The sequence below is a fragment of the Centrocercus urophasianus genome, unplaced genomic scaffold, assembly GCF_019232065.1.
Source record: "Centrocercus urophasianus isolate 14NV4802_14NV808 unplaced genomic scaffold, USGS_Curo_1.0 seq_11, whole genome shotgun sequence".
NCBI classification, from domain to species: domain Eukaryota; kingdom Metazoa; phylum Chordata; class Aves; order Galliformes; family Phasianidae; genus Centrocercus; species Centrocercus urophasianus.
The window spans coordinates 69,740,100-69,752,881 of record NW_024884253.1 but is presented as its reverse complement, the minus strand read 5'-3'; the positions used below and the strand labels follow the sequence as shown (position 1 = coordinate 69,752,881).

Genomic DNA, 12,782 nt, shown 5'->3' with positions numbered 1-12,782 from the left:
CACTGTGTACTTGCACCTTCTTATGTTCATTTTTCTAATCTGTGGAAAATTATATAGAATTTCTGTATAGTAGAAAATAGAGAAAAAAAAAAATTCTTAAGGTGTGCTGTCTCTTCTTTTCTGTTGTTATCAGCGCCCAACTGATCTGTTCAATTTTCCTACAGTTATATCAGACATGCCACTTTTTCTTAGAGCCAACTTAGGATGGCAAATGGAAAGAAAATTATTTACGGCAGCTGTGCAGCATACCAGAGCTTCAGTCAGCCATATCCATCCAAGAACCTCTGCTCTCCAAATTCACCAGAGATGTGCACAGCAGACAGTCTATAATATCAATGGATGACTCAACAGCAGACACTCCTTCGGAGCTGAATCCCCTTGAGGGGAAGAACGTGCTTTCACCATCAAGACTATTAACTTGGGGATATTTATTCCTATTTCTCCTACATATACCTCCTCTCTTGCAGTTGCACACAGATAATGACTTAATTAAAATAATTGGTATAGGCCTACAGCTAAATTTTTTATTTAACTTAGGAGAAATCTCTTACACAATACTAAGTAAACATTTCCCACCACCATTTCAGATTCAGAAGACAGTTAATTACCTTCTTAACTTTCAGACCAGTTCAGATAGTTTTCTATAAGCAATCACTACGAGTTAAATTAAAGTTGAGTTAAATTCCTTGATAACTCAAAGACTGATTTGTGAATACTTCTCTCAACAAGGTGGAGGGGTAGGGCCAATAGTACCAGTGAATGATTTCTGGATGTAGAAAAGGCATTATATTAATTCTATTTAAAGCTAAATGCTTATCTTTCTGTCTTTCAACTCAAAAGCTTCATACAGCTTAGCTTTTATGTCTCTGCTGTTTTAATTCATATATGTAATTTGGCTAAGATCGGTCTTGCACTGGTATGGGCAAGACAGTATGGGGAGAATATAAAGGCAGTAAGCTGTCTTATAGAGAACAAATTTTCATCTAAACATCAGCTGAAATAGGCAAAAATTAATGCTCTGGCATTCTTGCTTTTTAATCACTCTGTTTACTTTCAATTTGGACTAAGCACAACAGCACAATTCACCATTCAAACATAGAAACTTCTTTTGACTCCCTCCGCATTCACTAACCTGTTCAGCTTTCTGATGGAAGATGGAGGACATATCCAGTAACGTGCTACGTTCATCCAAGGCTGCAGCAAATGCTTTCCATTCTTGCTCCAATTGACTAGCAATCTGTTTTATTTGCTGTGAAGCGTAATGGCCAGACTCAACCAGACGATTTGCTACTGACATGATGCGGTTTATGTTTACATACACATTCTGTGGAGAAGAAGAAGGGAAAGATTAACTGAAGTTTGTAGATCACTTAAGTGTACAGCTATACTTTTATAAAAAGCATTCTTTATGACAGCTATGCTTAGTAGACTGGTTTTGTGTGACATATTTGTGCATGCCTGACTTTGAAATCTAGGCATTATAATGTAGCAGCCTGTTGGTATTATTGGCAATGGACAAGGACAACCTGAAACAACAAGAGAGCTCAATGATCAGTTTAAACAAAGCCATGCTACGAACCCATTATTACAATAAAGAGGAAGAGCTGATCATAGAAGTTCAGGCCAAAAAGACGCATAGCACAGACAGTAAAAGAAATAAAAGTATAATTAGTAGGCATTTAATTGCCCCATCATATGAAGAAGTGAAATACTGCTCTACAAATTTTTACTTCAACTTCTGAAAACATTTCTACTTTTTAAGTAACAAAATACAGAACTCTGTTCTAAGGTGTTCAATAGTTTAGATTGCATTTATATTGTATATATATACCATTGTATTTGCTCAAAGCCGAACACTAAAAGCTAGACAAAAAAAAAAGTCAGGGACCAGTAAAGATTCTCTAGTATACTGAAACTACATAATGATGGCTCTCAGTCACTGCAGTTTTCTTTCCATTTAACTCACATACGTATTTTGGCCTAAAGCATCTAAAAGCTGCTCTTGATTCTGTATGAACAAACAAGTGTTTCTGATTTCTTCAAAGCCAGAAACAAGAATAATTTCACTACCAAAAAATGTGAGTAGCTCTTCCAGAGCTAAATGTACACAGTTCTGGGTTGAGATTTCTTCTAACCTGGCTGACACTCTGATTGCTGGAATAAAGTACTCAGAATCACAGGATTGCTGAAGCTGGGGATCTGCTCTAGAGATCATCTAGTTGAGCTCCCTGCTCAAAACAGGGTTGAATCAGAGTAGGTTGCTTTGGACCACATCCAATGGGGTTTTGAAATTCTCCAAGGATGGAAACAACACAGTCTCTGGGCAACATGTTCCAGTATTTAATATTCCCAGAGTAAATATTTATACAATATTTTTTATTTTTACTTTTTTTTTTTTTTTTATGTTTAAAGGAAATTTATTGTATTTCAGCTTGTTCTCATTATTTCTTGTTCTGTTACTTGCTACCATACCACAAAATCTGGTACTGTTTCCTTTACTCTCTCCCATCAGGTATCTTTTATATTTTTTAATGTATTTTTAATATATACTTCCTTCTGAGCATTCTCTTATCTAAGGAAGCCAATCCCAGCATTCTTGCACAACAGATGCTTCAAACCTTTCATCATCTCTGTTGCCGTTTGCAGCATGTGCTTCATCAAGTTCATGACCTTCTAGCACTGCAGAGCCCAGAACTCGACAATGCTAAACAGAGGATCACCTTCAGTAGCAGGCCTACTCTTTCCCTAGTCTTCCTTTTTCTGCTGATACAGCTGTAGAAACTTTTCTTGTTGATCTTCTCATTCCTTAACAAGGGATCTTTGACTTGCCAAACCTCATTTCTGCACAATCAGCATCTTTCTATTCCTAGATTCTTCCGCTATTTCCCGTGCACTTCCATTCTTATCAGGAACTCCTGCACAAGCCTCCTGCTGCCTTCGCTTGACTTTATGCTCAGTGTGATGGATATAACTCAATCACAGAGTTGATACTTGAAAATTAATCAGCTCTCCTGGAACTCTCTTCTCTCCAGGACTGCATCCTAAAGGCTTCTTCCAATCATACTGTGAAAACGGACAAGTCTACTCCCCCTCAAGTGAGGGTTGAGATCCTACTTCGTGCCTTCCTCCCACTTATCAAGATTATCAAGTGAGCTCCATCATCTCATAGTTACTGGAATGAGTACAGTCTCTGACCTTCATATTCCCAGCCAGTTCTTCCTTGTTTGTGGGAATCATGTCCAGCAGACAACTTCCTCCATTACCTCCTCAATCAACTATGCCAGAAGCCTCCTGAATTACTTGTGCACTGCAGTGCTCACCCTCTAGGTGGTATTCAGGTAGACCAGGTCTCCCATGAGGATGAAGTCCAATGAAAGGGAAGCATCTTCCACATTCTGAAGACCCAGTAAATGTTCCAGTGGGTACAGAAGCAAATACCCTGGTGCAAATACTAGTTGTGTAATCATTTGTTGACCTGCAGGATCTGTCTGCTTCTTCTTAAGTCCCATCTTCTTACCAGCAGGTCTGAGGAGAACACCACCTACCCCTCCCCAGGATCTTGGCCAAAGCTCCTGGAGCCAAGTAATGATGTTTGATACTTTCCAGATCATCTTAGCAGTATCACTGGTATGCTCAACTTGGAAGAATGGCAGGGTAATAGCCTGAGGGCTGGACAAACTTTGGCAGTGTTTCTTTAATATCCCAAATCCAAGTAAGCCCCAGTAAGCAGCAAACATCCATAGACAAGGAGTCAGATAACCTCATCTGCAAACCTGTCCCCTTCAGAAGGGAGTCTCCCACTATCACTTGCTGTTTCCTTTTTCTGATCCTATGTGGCTCATACTCACTCAGCGAACACAGATGCTTCATTTGACACAGCTTCTGGCTCCCCAACAGTTATGAGGTCAGTGAACCTATTCTACAGCTGTGAATCTTGAGGTGGAGCAGAAACCTTACTCCTTGTGCCAGAAGCCATTATCATCATCCAACCTTTAACATCATGGGAACCCTCACTTCCCAAACAGGCAGGCACAGACTCTGCCTGACTCTCCCTTCAGTACAATTAGTAGCTTCATATCTTCAAGCTAGAGAAGATACAATCAATCTCTTTCTCATTATCTCTGATGCAGTGCAAGTCTGCTGACCTCCTGCAGCCCCTTTACTTGGCAACAAAGCTCCTTAATAACTGCAAGCTTCCTTTGGGCAAGGAAACCACCTCTGGCTTCTCCAGTACTGGGAAGGGGACCCCGGCACTCCTTGAAGCCTCAATGCGGAGCTGCATTTTCTTTCTGTCTTCTCCTTCATTATTTGTGCAGCACTTTCTGAAATTCCAGTACCTAAGAAAGATTGCAGAGTACCCAGGTACCTGTCAGCAGCAATAGCAGCAACGCTGCCTTGCCCCTGGTCAAGGGCTGAGGAAAAGAGCATAATGAGCCAAGAAAAACAGAACAATGCATGCAAGAATCACTTGCAGCAGCCCCCGCTAAAGGCCACAATTATAACAAGTGACAGAAGAACAAAACCTGAAATTGCTAGAAAACTGTATTGTTTTATTACTGCACATAGATTTGATAAGGAGGTTGTGCCAAAGTCTCTCTATTCTACCAGCAAGAGAAGTTGGGGGGAACACTGGGATGTGGGCACCCAACACCATGTAGCTCCCCCCCAGGTGAAACCACTACTTGGCAGCACTGAGCTGCTGCAGAGGGCCTTTGACAAGCTGGCTGAAGCGAGTGCTGCAGCTCCCCCTGGCCTCACAGCACTGGCTCGTCTGAGTGGTAACTAGCACAGATCTGTCTTAGTTATGCATGCATCAACTCAAGGGAGGACATAAAACTTTCCTGACAACTCGTACCTCAGTTGCTTTACTTAAATTGAGCACAATGGTGCTAAGTTGCCTATTTTTCTTTCCTGCATAATATCTTCTCTTTTTTGTTACCTCACATGCCTATGCCTTCCTCTTAAGCACATCTGAACAACTGTAAGAGAACTGACTTGTTATTTCAAACCAATTTTTTAAACAACGGAGACTGCTTACACTCAAGTGTACAAAGCATAAATGCCAGAATGCTGAATGAATATGGAGAACCAGTATGTGGTCAGTGGCAAGAAAATACGTGTGCTGAAATAAAAAAATAAAAAAGACTGCCACCTGAACCATCTACATGCCATAATATAAGAATTTTTGAAATTCTGAAATGTTGGTTAGATATGAAGGATAGAGCACCAGTAGCTAAGCAAATCAAAACTGAGCTGGGCTTAAAATGCATTCAGCTTCCCGTGGCAGTCTGGCTTCACAAACATGGAATGCCCACTGCAGTAGTATGAATATGAATAAATGTGCTGACAGCCATTCATACCACGTTTCTTTTCTCAAAAAGACCTGTAATAATCTCAACTAATTTTTTCCACTATCGTAACCCTTATCTCCTGATACATCTACTAAAAGTTTAAATTTCAGTATTTTAGAATGCAATGAGCCAAAAAAGACAGATTTAGTTAAGGAGATACAGAATATCAAACACAAATTCACTACAATTAGACCATGTTTAACTGATTAACAAATTTTGTTCCTTATTCTGAAGGGACGAACAGCTCCGCTGTCGTTGCTATAATGACAAATGTATATTTTGTGTAATGCTTATTTTTTGCCAGCACTGTTTCAAGCAAGCTGGTGCTCATTTCCTTGGTTCCAGGAATAGAATTCTTATTCACTATATGGATTTACATCCCAGTTTTAGTTAGAGAAAGAACAGTGATTAGGTAATAATAATTAAATAATTTGTTAGGCACCTCACTTGCATCACATGAATCTGCATGAGGCAAATGCAGTTTCTAGGTACGCTCCAGCTGTTTAAAAGCTGAAATGAGGCAGTAATACTTGTTTCTTACATCGTGTTACACATAACTGTTGTAACAACTCAACTTACTGCACTGCAGCATGTACAGAAAATATATTACTGTTTTTTGTACAATTTTTTCTCACACAATATCCTCTAGCCAGAAGCTGAAAAATTACAACACCCAGAAAGTTCCTCATGGCAAAATTATTCCCTGCAGAGAGCGTACATATAGAAACAAGAACAACAACAAAACAGATTGCTCAGCTTAGCAAGGCAACACGATTAGAAGCTTAACACAAGCAGCAGTGCACTGTGTCATTCCCTGGTGTGTGCCTGCAAAGAGACTACACAGGGGAAAACGGAGGCAACAACCTGCCAGCTTGACTGAACTTTTATCATACTTAACACAAAATATACAGCAGATGCCCTGAAGGCTTTGTTTTATTTCCTGATTTTCCCACATCCGTTTACAAAAGGTTTACTCTAAAATTCCAAGCAGGAGTTTTCTGACTCACAGATTATTTGGCATTTGATGTTAAAAACAGCCACCTCAGTGACATGGTCCACAAGATACTGAATAGCACCTTTAATAATATATTGCAGTGTTATAAACTAATTGCCTGTGATGAAAACATTTTAGCAGTATTGTAGCAATAGAATTTCCAATTTCTCTGCCACTTCACCAAAGTGGCAAATAAGGTATAGTATTAATATATGAAGTAACAGCTGCTTTAATGATCTAAATGATTTCAAGCCCACTTATACTATCTCTCTTGCAGCAACAGTAAAGGGAGCTGCAGAACCACCAAAGATGTCACCTGGTCTCTTCCCCTGAACAGGAATAAAATCAGCAATGTACAAAACACAATTAATGAAGGAGTAAAACTACACTTCAACTACACAGATTCTCAAAATAACTAAATAACTGCTGCTATCAGTACTTTAATGAGTTAAATATAATTTTACCCTACTCAACTTTCTTCACATTTTCCTTCTCACTCTCCTACACTCTTCATGGTAGACCTGGGAAAACTTAGTGCAAGACTCTTTAGTCCAACACCATCACCACCATATTTTCCTCCCTTCCTTTTCATTTACTTTCATTTTCTCATTGTAAATACCCATGCCTTCATCCCGCCATTACAGTTGTGACATTTTCACTTCAACATTTCTCATCATGACATTAGGAATGGTGACATAAACTGAGTCTAGTTCCCTAGAAGGACCTATTAAAAAAAAAAAAAAAAAAAAAAAAGGAATTTCTTTACAAATCTTAGGTTCAGCATCCACAACTATTACCAAAGGTGAAGTAAGGACAGCTCCCTTACAGTAACACAACTGTTTTTTCAGTTCATGAGTTGAACATGACATGAACATACTACTTATTGCATTAACTTCTCTCCAGTTGACTGCTTTTTACATTTTTTTTACTTATTTCTTCCTTAAATTTTGCACACACAGCTTATTATTTGTTGATTTCAGAGTGCCTCTCAGTAGCTGGAAATAGTCTGAACTCAGCTTGCCTTTTCAGTCCCTTCTCAGGTTGGTGGCCTTGAAGCTTTTGTCCAAGCATTAACTACTCTAACACCAGAAAGAATACCTTATGGATGTGAACTCAAAATATCCTCCCAGTCTGATCAATATCCATAATTGAGAACTTCAAGAACACCACAAATATAAAATATGTTTGCTTGAATTAAAATTATTCAGAACTACGAAAAAAGGTCACTGAATACATAATATCTGCTCTCCTGCCCCATTCCCATTTTGAAACTTTAACCTTTTCTATTAGGGATGTTAGATTGGTTGGACAAGTGATAGATTTTATTGCTAAAGTTTTATCTATGTATTTTTACTGAAAGCCCTGCATGAGCAATCTGTCACTTGAAAGAAAACAAAATAGGACAGAAGAGCTAGCTTGCACTATTTACCATTCTGAGTAAAGTCTGCATTTCAGCATTTCAAGGTGATCTGAGAAATGCACAATTCACAATTTATGGATTTGGTCTTGTTTCCTGAAGTCTCAGAAAGCTCATTTTAGGTGAATATAGAATTCACACTGAGCTTGAGTCTATCTCAAATGACAAATCTGCATATTTGAAATACAAAAAGAACCCAGAGTGAAAAATGTCCACAGTACAACGTAGAAGAAAGAGTCACACTAACTGTCAGCTAAGCCAATGTTACCTCACCTGACCTTCTTAATGTTTTCCTTTGTACCAGTCCCTGTGGCTGGATTTGAGCAAGCCAAGCCAAGTACGTCATCCCTGCAACTTTTAACTCTGTAATCCCAGTGAGATTCAAGTACTGTGTTCATACTTCTATTTTAGGTTCCTTAAACTCCCACCAATGTTCATCTCTGGCTCCTTCTTTTTTAGTGAAATAAATCAATTGCTATCTTGATAAAAAATTGTCTAGTATATGCCAACAGCTTGTTCGGCAAACAGTATGAATCAATTTAGAAACAAGCTTACAATTGATACAGTAACAGGATTTTTCAGACTACAGCTAACAAACACAGATTCTACTGATGGCCTCAGTCAGCATCCTGAAATGAGAAGTAGTCATAGCACACCCTTTAACAGTAGGCAGTCAACTTCCTCTATAGAAAGCTTTTTTTTTTTTTTCACTAAACTGCTTTCCAATCGTTTTGACTCTCACCTACATAGTAAGGGGCATAGTTGAGCTTAATGAAAGGAAGGCCATTTGATCTTGCTTTCTTGAAGAGTTGAAGAAAATATTGAAATAGATAACATCATTCTACTCCTCACACATATTTCATGGCTGCTTTAGTCTCCATTAAATCCCAGAGGACTTGAGGAAAATAGCAGGGGAAAAAAAGAGCGGATAGACACAGTATCAGCCCCTCTGACTCTTCCAAGCAAGACTAATGGTACAATCACAGCTTCTTAATTTTTGCAGTTTAAAAACTATATATATACATGTATATATATTATATTTACAACTCCTGTGATGCCTTATTTGCAAGTTTTTACCTTAAAAGGTCTAAAAACTTGTTTTGAGAAGTGAAGCATTCGTTTAGTCATCCAAAGAGGAACGTGAAGCTAAAACAGAGTATTGCTTAGCTCTCATAAATCTCAGGACTTGACAACAACAGTTTTTTGTAGCTGAGAACAGGCCTTTTAAATGACAGTAAAAAACCACTCTCATCTTTACAGGAAAGAATCTCTGAGATACTGTTCTTCCCCACAGCCAGAGAAGATGAGGATTACTTGCCCTGTAAAGAAATGGTCTTGCCACTAATCAGTGCTTGATTTCAGTAATGGCAGACCATATTAAACACGTGAACATTTCAGAGAGCATTCCTAGCCACACCAACATATGTGTGTTAACAAACAGTAACAAAGCACATTTTCACCTTTGAAGTATATCACTCTATCTATCCAGATTTTCTCTAGGACAGTCTCAGTGAGAATCAGACTATGTATTAAGCTTAAGACTTCTATAAACTTACTTTTAGTACCTTGAAGGGCAACCACATCAGTCAGTCTATCACATACTTAATACATAAGATGCCTGCTGCTGAAAGTGCAGTTCTATTTCCTGCCCCAGTGTATTCTTCACCTTTTTGTTTTACCATATTTGGCTTATACTTTCAACCACTTTCTGCTGTAGTACTGATTCTAAAAATGGCAGAAAGCCATTATAAGGAAAAAGGAAATATTCAGTAAATCCTCTTTGCCCTTGATGTAACAAACTCTTGTTGATGACAGGAACTAAGTAGTTTTCACGATGGCTTACAACCAGGTGGTTCATTTCGAACTGGATGATCAGATTAAATTTTTGGCATCTCACCCAAGCTCAGTAGAAGCAGCTGCAGAACCTGCCCTCCTGTGCCCTCTGGAAAGCCAAGCTTCCACTCGGGGAGGAAGGGAAGATAGGAGGGCCAGCTATTGATGAAGGGTAGCACCTGCTGTGAAGGGACCATGTGCCCTGTGGCAATCACAGCGCGTTAAGAAAAGCAGCTGCAACATCAGTTATCAGGGTTAAGCTATGACTAAGTGCAAGAGGTTGTATTTAGCTGCTTGGGCAGCATTTATCCTTTGAGCAGACCTCCGCTGCCTAAAGTGAGCCTAAAGACATTGCCTGAAAAGCAAGACCTATTAGGGTCCAATTAGGGTCACAAGGAAAAGCCTTCAAAATTTCCTGGATGTGTTATGATACTTAGTTGTCATACCTCTTTCCTCTACGCCACACAACTGAATAAATTTACATTTCTGTAGATGGGTTAAAAGTTAAATACCATCTCTGGCGGTACAATATTCATGTAAGAAATCTTAAATCAACTCTGAAAAAAACAACAACTTGGTAAGCGCTTGGTCAGGGAGAAGCTGAACACACTTGGAGGGGTTAAAATTGCCTGACATTTTTTCCAGTAATAAACAAATAAAAAATAAGGCTTACTGAATTTCAATCAGTTTTCCTTGTTTTTTCTTGGTGCATTCAGTATTGTTTATCCCCACTACTATACATGAACAGTTTTTGTCGTTTAACCAAATAGAACTCAGAACACCTGAAAGCTGGTCAAATCAAAACCAGACTCATAATTTTTCCATTCTATGGGAAAGGAGCATTTCATAGAAGCTACACTACAAAAATGCATTGAAAAAAGCACCGCTTTTTTTTTTTCTTTTCTTTTTTTTTTTTTTTTGCCTCCTGTAGTTTTTGAGTTGTTTTATTTGCCCCAGAATTAAGCTGTTCATCACATGCTGCAAGAAATCACTGGGCAAAGTAAGAAAAACTCCTGTGTAGCTAACATGCTTGATTACAGGCAAAACAGAGAGCAGCATAAAAAGGCAAAGAGTGGGAGGGATTATGCTACATCCACTGCTGAAGTGTTTCCTGGCAGGAATTAAAAAAAAATAAATAAATAAAGTAAAGGAGAAGAAAAAAAGCCTCTGAGTTTTGAAGGGTCAACAGTAATTAACAGTTGGACAGACTGAGTAACTTTAACCTTTAGAGTACAAGACCAAGAACAACATGGGAAGCTATCCAAAAATTAAAAAGTTCCAAAAGTTATCTCATGTCAGTGACACCTTTGGTCCCTCACTGAATTTACTTCTGCTGTACTTCATGTGCAGAGCTATGTGCAACAAGCATCTGTTGCTCCATGAAGGAGTAATTCTCTGTGCCCACTGAGAGGACCTGCACCTTCTAGACCAAAAGGTCAAAGTCACCTCCATCTATGATATTACATTACATAACTTCATTACGATGTTCCACAATGTTTGCTTTATTCTTTTCAAAATTTCAGTGATTTTTTTTTTTTTTTTTAACTTTCACAAACATATTTGAGTTGCAGAAGAAAATGTACTCCTCCACTCCCATCTGGCAATTCCAGACACAAGAGTTGCCTTACTATCCCTTCTATAATTTCAGCAAGACAAATTACCTGGTGTACTTTGCCATGCTTTCTTTCCACACTTACTAGTCCTGTCCTACAAAAACACCCTCTTGCAAGAGTTGATTGTTTCGACAGTACTTTAATTCAATTCCCATCCTTAAACTGCCAAAGATGTTAATTTCTAACAAGCGTGGTAGTGTTCTTCTTCCAGTCCCTGAAAGCCAGGAACTGGATTTAGGCCCAGACTCCCAAAGTTACTTACACACCTCCCGCCCTGCTTGTGAAAAAGTACCAAAGTACACTTGAGAATTTAGTCCCCATTTCCAAACAGGGCATTCATAAAACTGATAATAAGCAGCTTTCACTCACAGCCAATTACAAATTTAATTCTTAATTGTAACGTAACGATGACTCATCTCAAGATCATATTTGACAAGAAAAATGTTTGTTCTAGCTCCATTCCACTACATCAGAAATGAGAAGTGTGTGTTCCAATCAAAAAGGAAAAGTATTACACTGGGGTCAGTTGTTGATCACTTCTCAGAACTTCTTGTACCTAAGACTGAGAACTTTTTTTTTTGGTGGTGGTGGTACTTTCTGTTTGTTTGTTCATAAATCATATTACATACAATTCCCAGAGATGTAACACCATACTCAAGCACATATCTCAGGTTCTCTAAGTTTGGATTCACATACTTCAGAAATTCCAAGGTTGCACCAAATATTGCCAGTGGTCCAAACAATTTAATTGCTCGATCACAGTACCTCTGTACTTAGCTATCCTTTATTTTCTTCTTGTATCATATGATTTCACTGCTCAAATGCAGCTTTGAACTGGTTGTAACAAAAGAGATGACTTGTGTGTATGATTTCTGAGTTCTGCTTCTACAAAGAGCAAATACATGTGTCAGTGCTGTCAAGTAAGGCCTGTTCTTACCATACAGTTCATGGCAAAGTGATTGTGCTGTGTCTGAAGTTCCATAGCGTGGGGATGACTGGTTCCTATTTCTGTGTAGCTGTTCAGAAACAGACCTTTGTTGTGTGTGATCCAGTCAAACATCTACAAGAAAATATTACAGAAAAAAAAAAAAATAACTCATTTGTTACGGAACAAATTAAATTATATGCAAGTAACGTGAGAAATCTGTGAACAAAGACAACAGAAAGAATCTAAGGCCATTAAAATTCATACCGATACTCTTTCTCCTGTAAGTTACTGTATACTTTAAACAAATGAATGCTGAAATTTGACTTCTTGGACCAACAGCTGAGGCTGCTGAACCTTTCATTTAAGTGTTTATCGCAAACTACAATAAAATCAATTTCATTAGTAGGAAGTCATAGTAAACAAAGACTCTTGGAGCACAGCCCTGTGTTGCTAAGCTTATTCAGGTCTTTAGTGTCAGCATTTAATTACGTCAGCAGTTTAGTAATTTAGAATGAAAATGGCAACTCATGGAAATCAGTTATAAATTTGTTCCTGCTGATCAAGTCCTTTAGCAAGTTTGATATTTTTAGTTCATAACTTTATGACAGATTGGAGAATAAATTTTGTACTGCATAGAAAAATACAA

The 12,782-nt window shown here is 38.4% G+C and overlaps 1 protein-coding gene across 3 annotated transcripts in view; it reads right to left on the bottom strand.

The window, feature by feature from the left end:
• TRIO (trio Rho guanine nucleotide exchange factor) overlaps window positions 1-12,782 on the bottom strand; it is a 224,023-nt gene that overhangs the window by 140,992 nt on the left and 70,249 nt on the right. For all 3 annotated transcript variants that reach the window (XM_042808742.1, XM_042808744.1, XM_042808745.1), the window contains exons 6-7: window positions 12,146-12,268; window positions 1,133-1,324 (exon numbers count right to left, since the gene is read on the bottom strand). In XM_042808742.1, coding sequence (XP_042664676.1) covers window positions 1,133-1,324; window positions 12,146-12,268 — 315 coding nt within the window. The remainder of the gene's footprint in view (window positions 1-1,132; window positions 1,325-12,145; window positions 12,269-12,782) is intronic.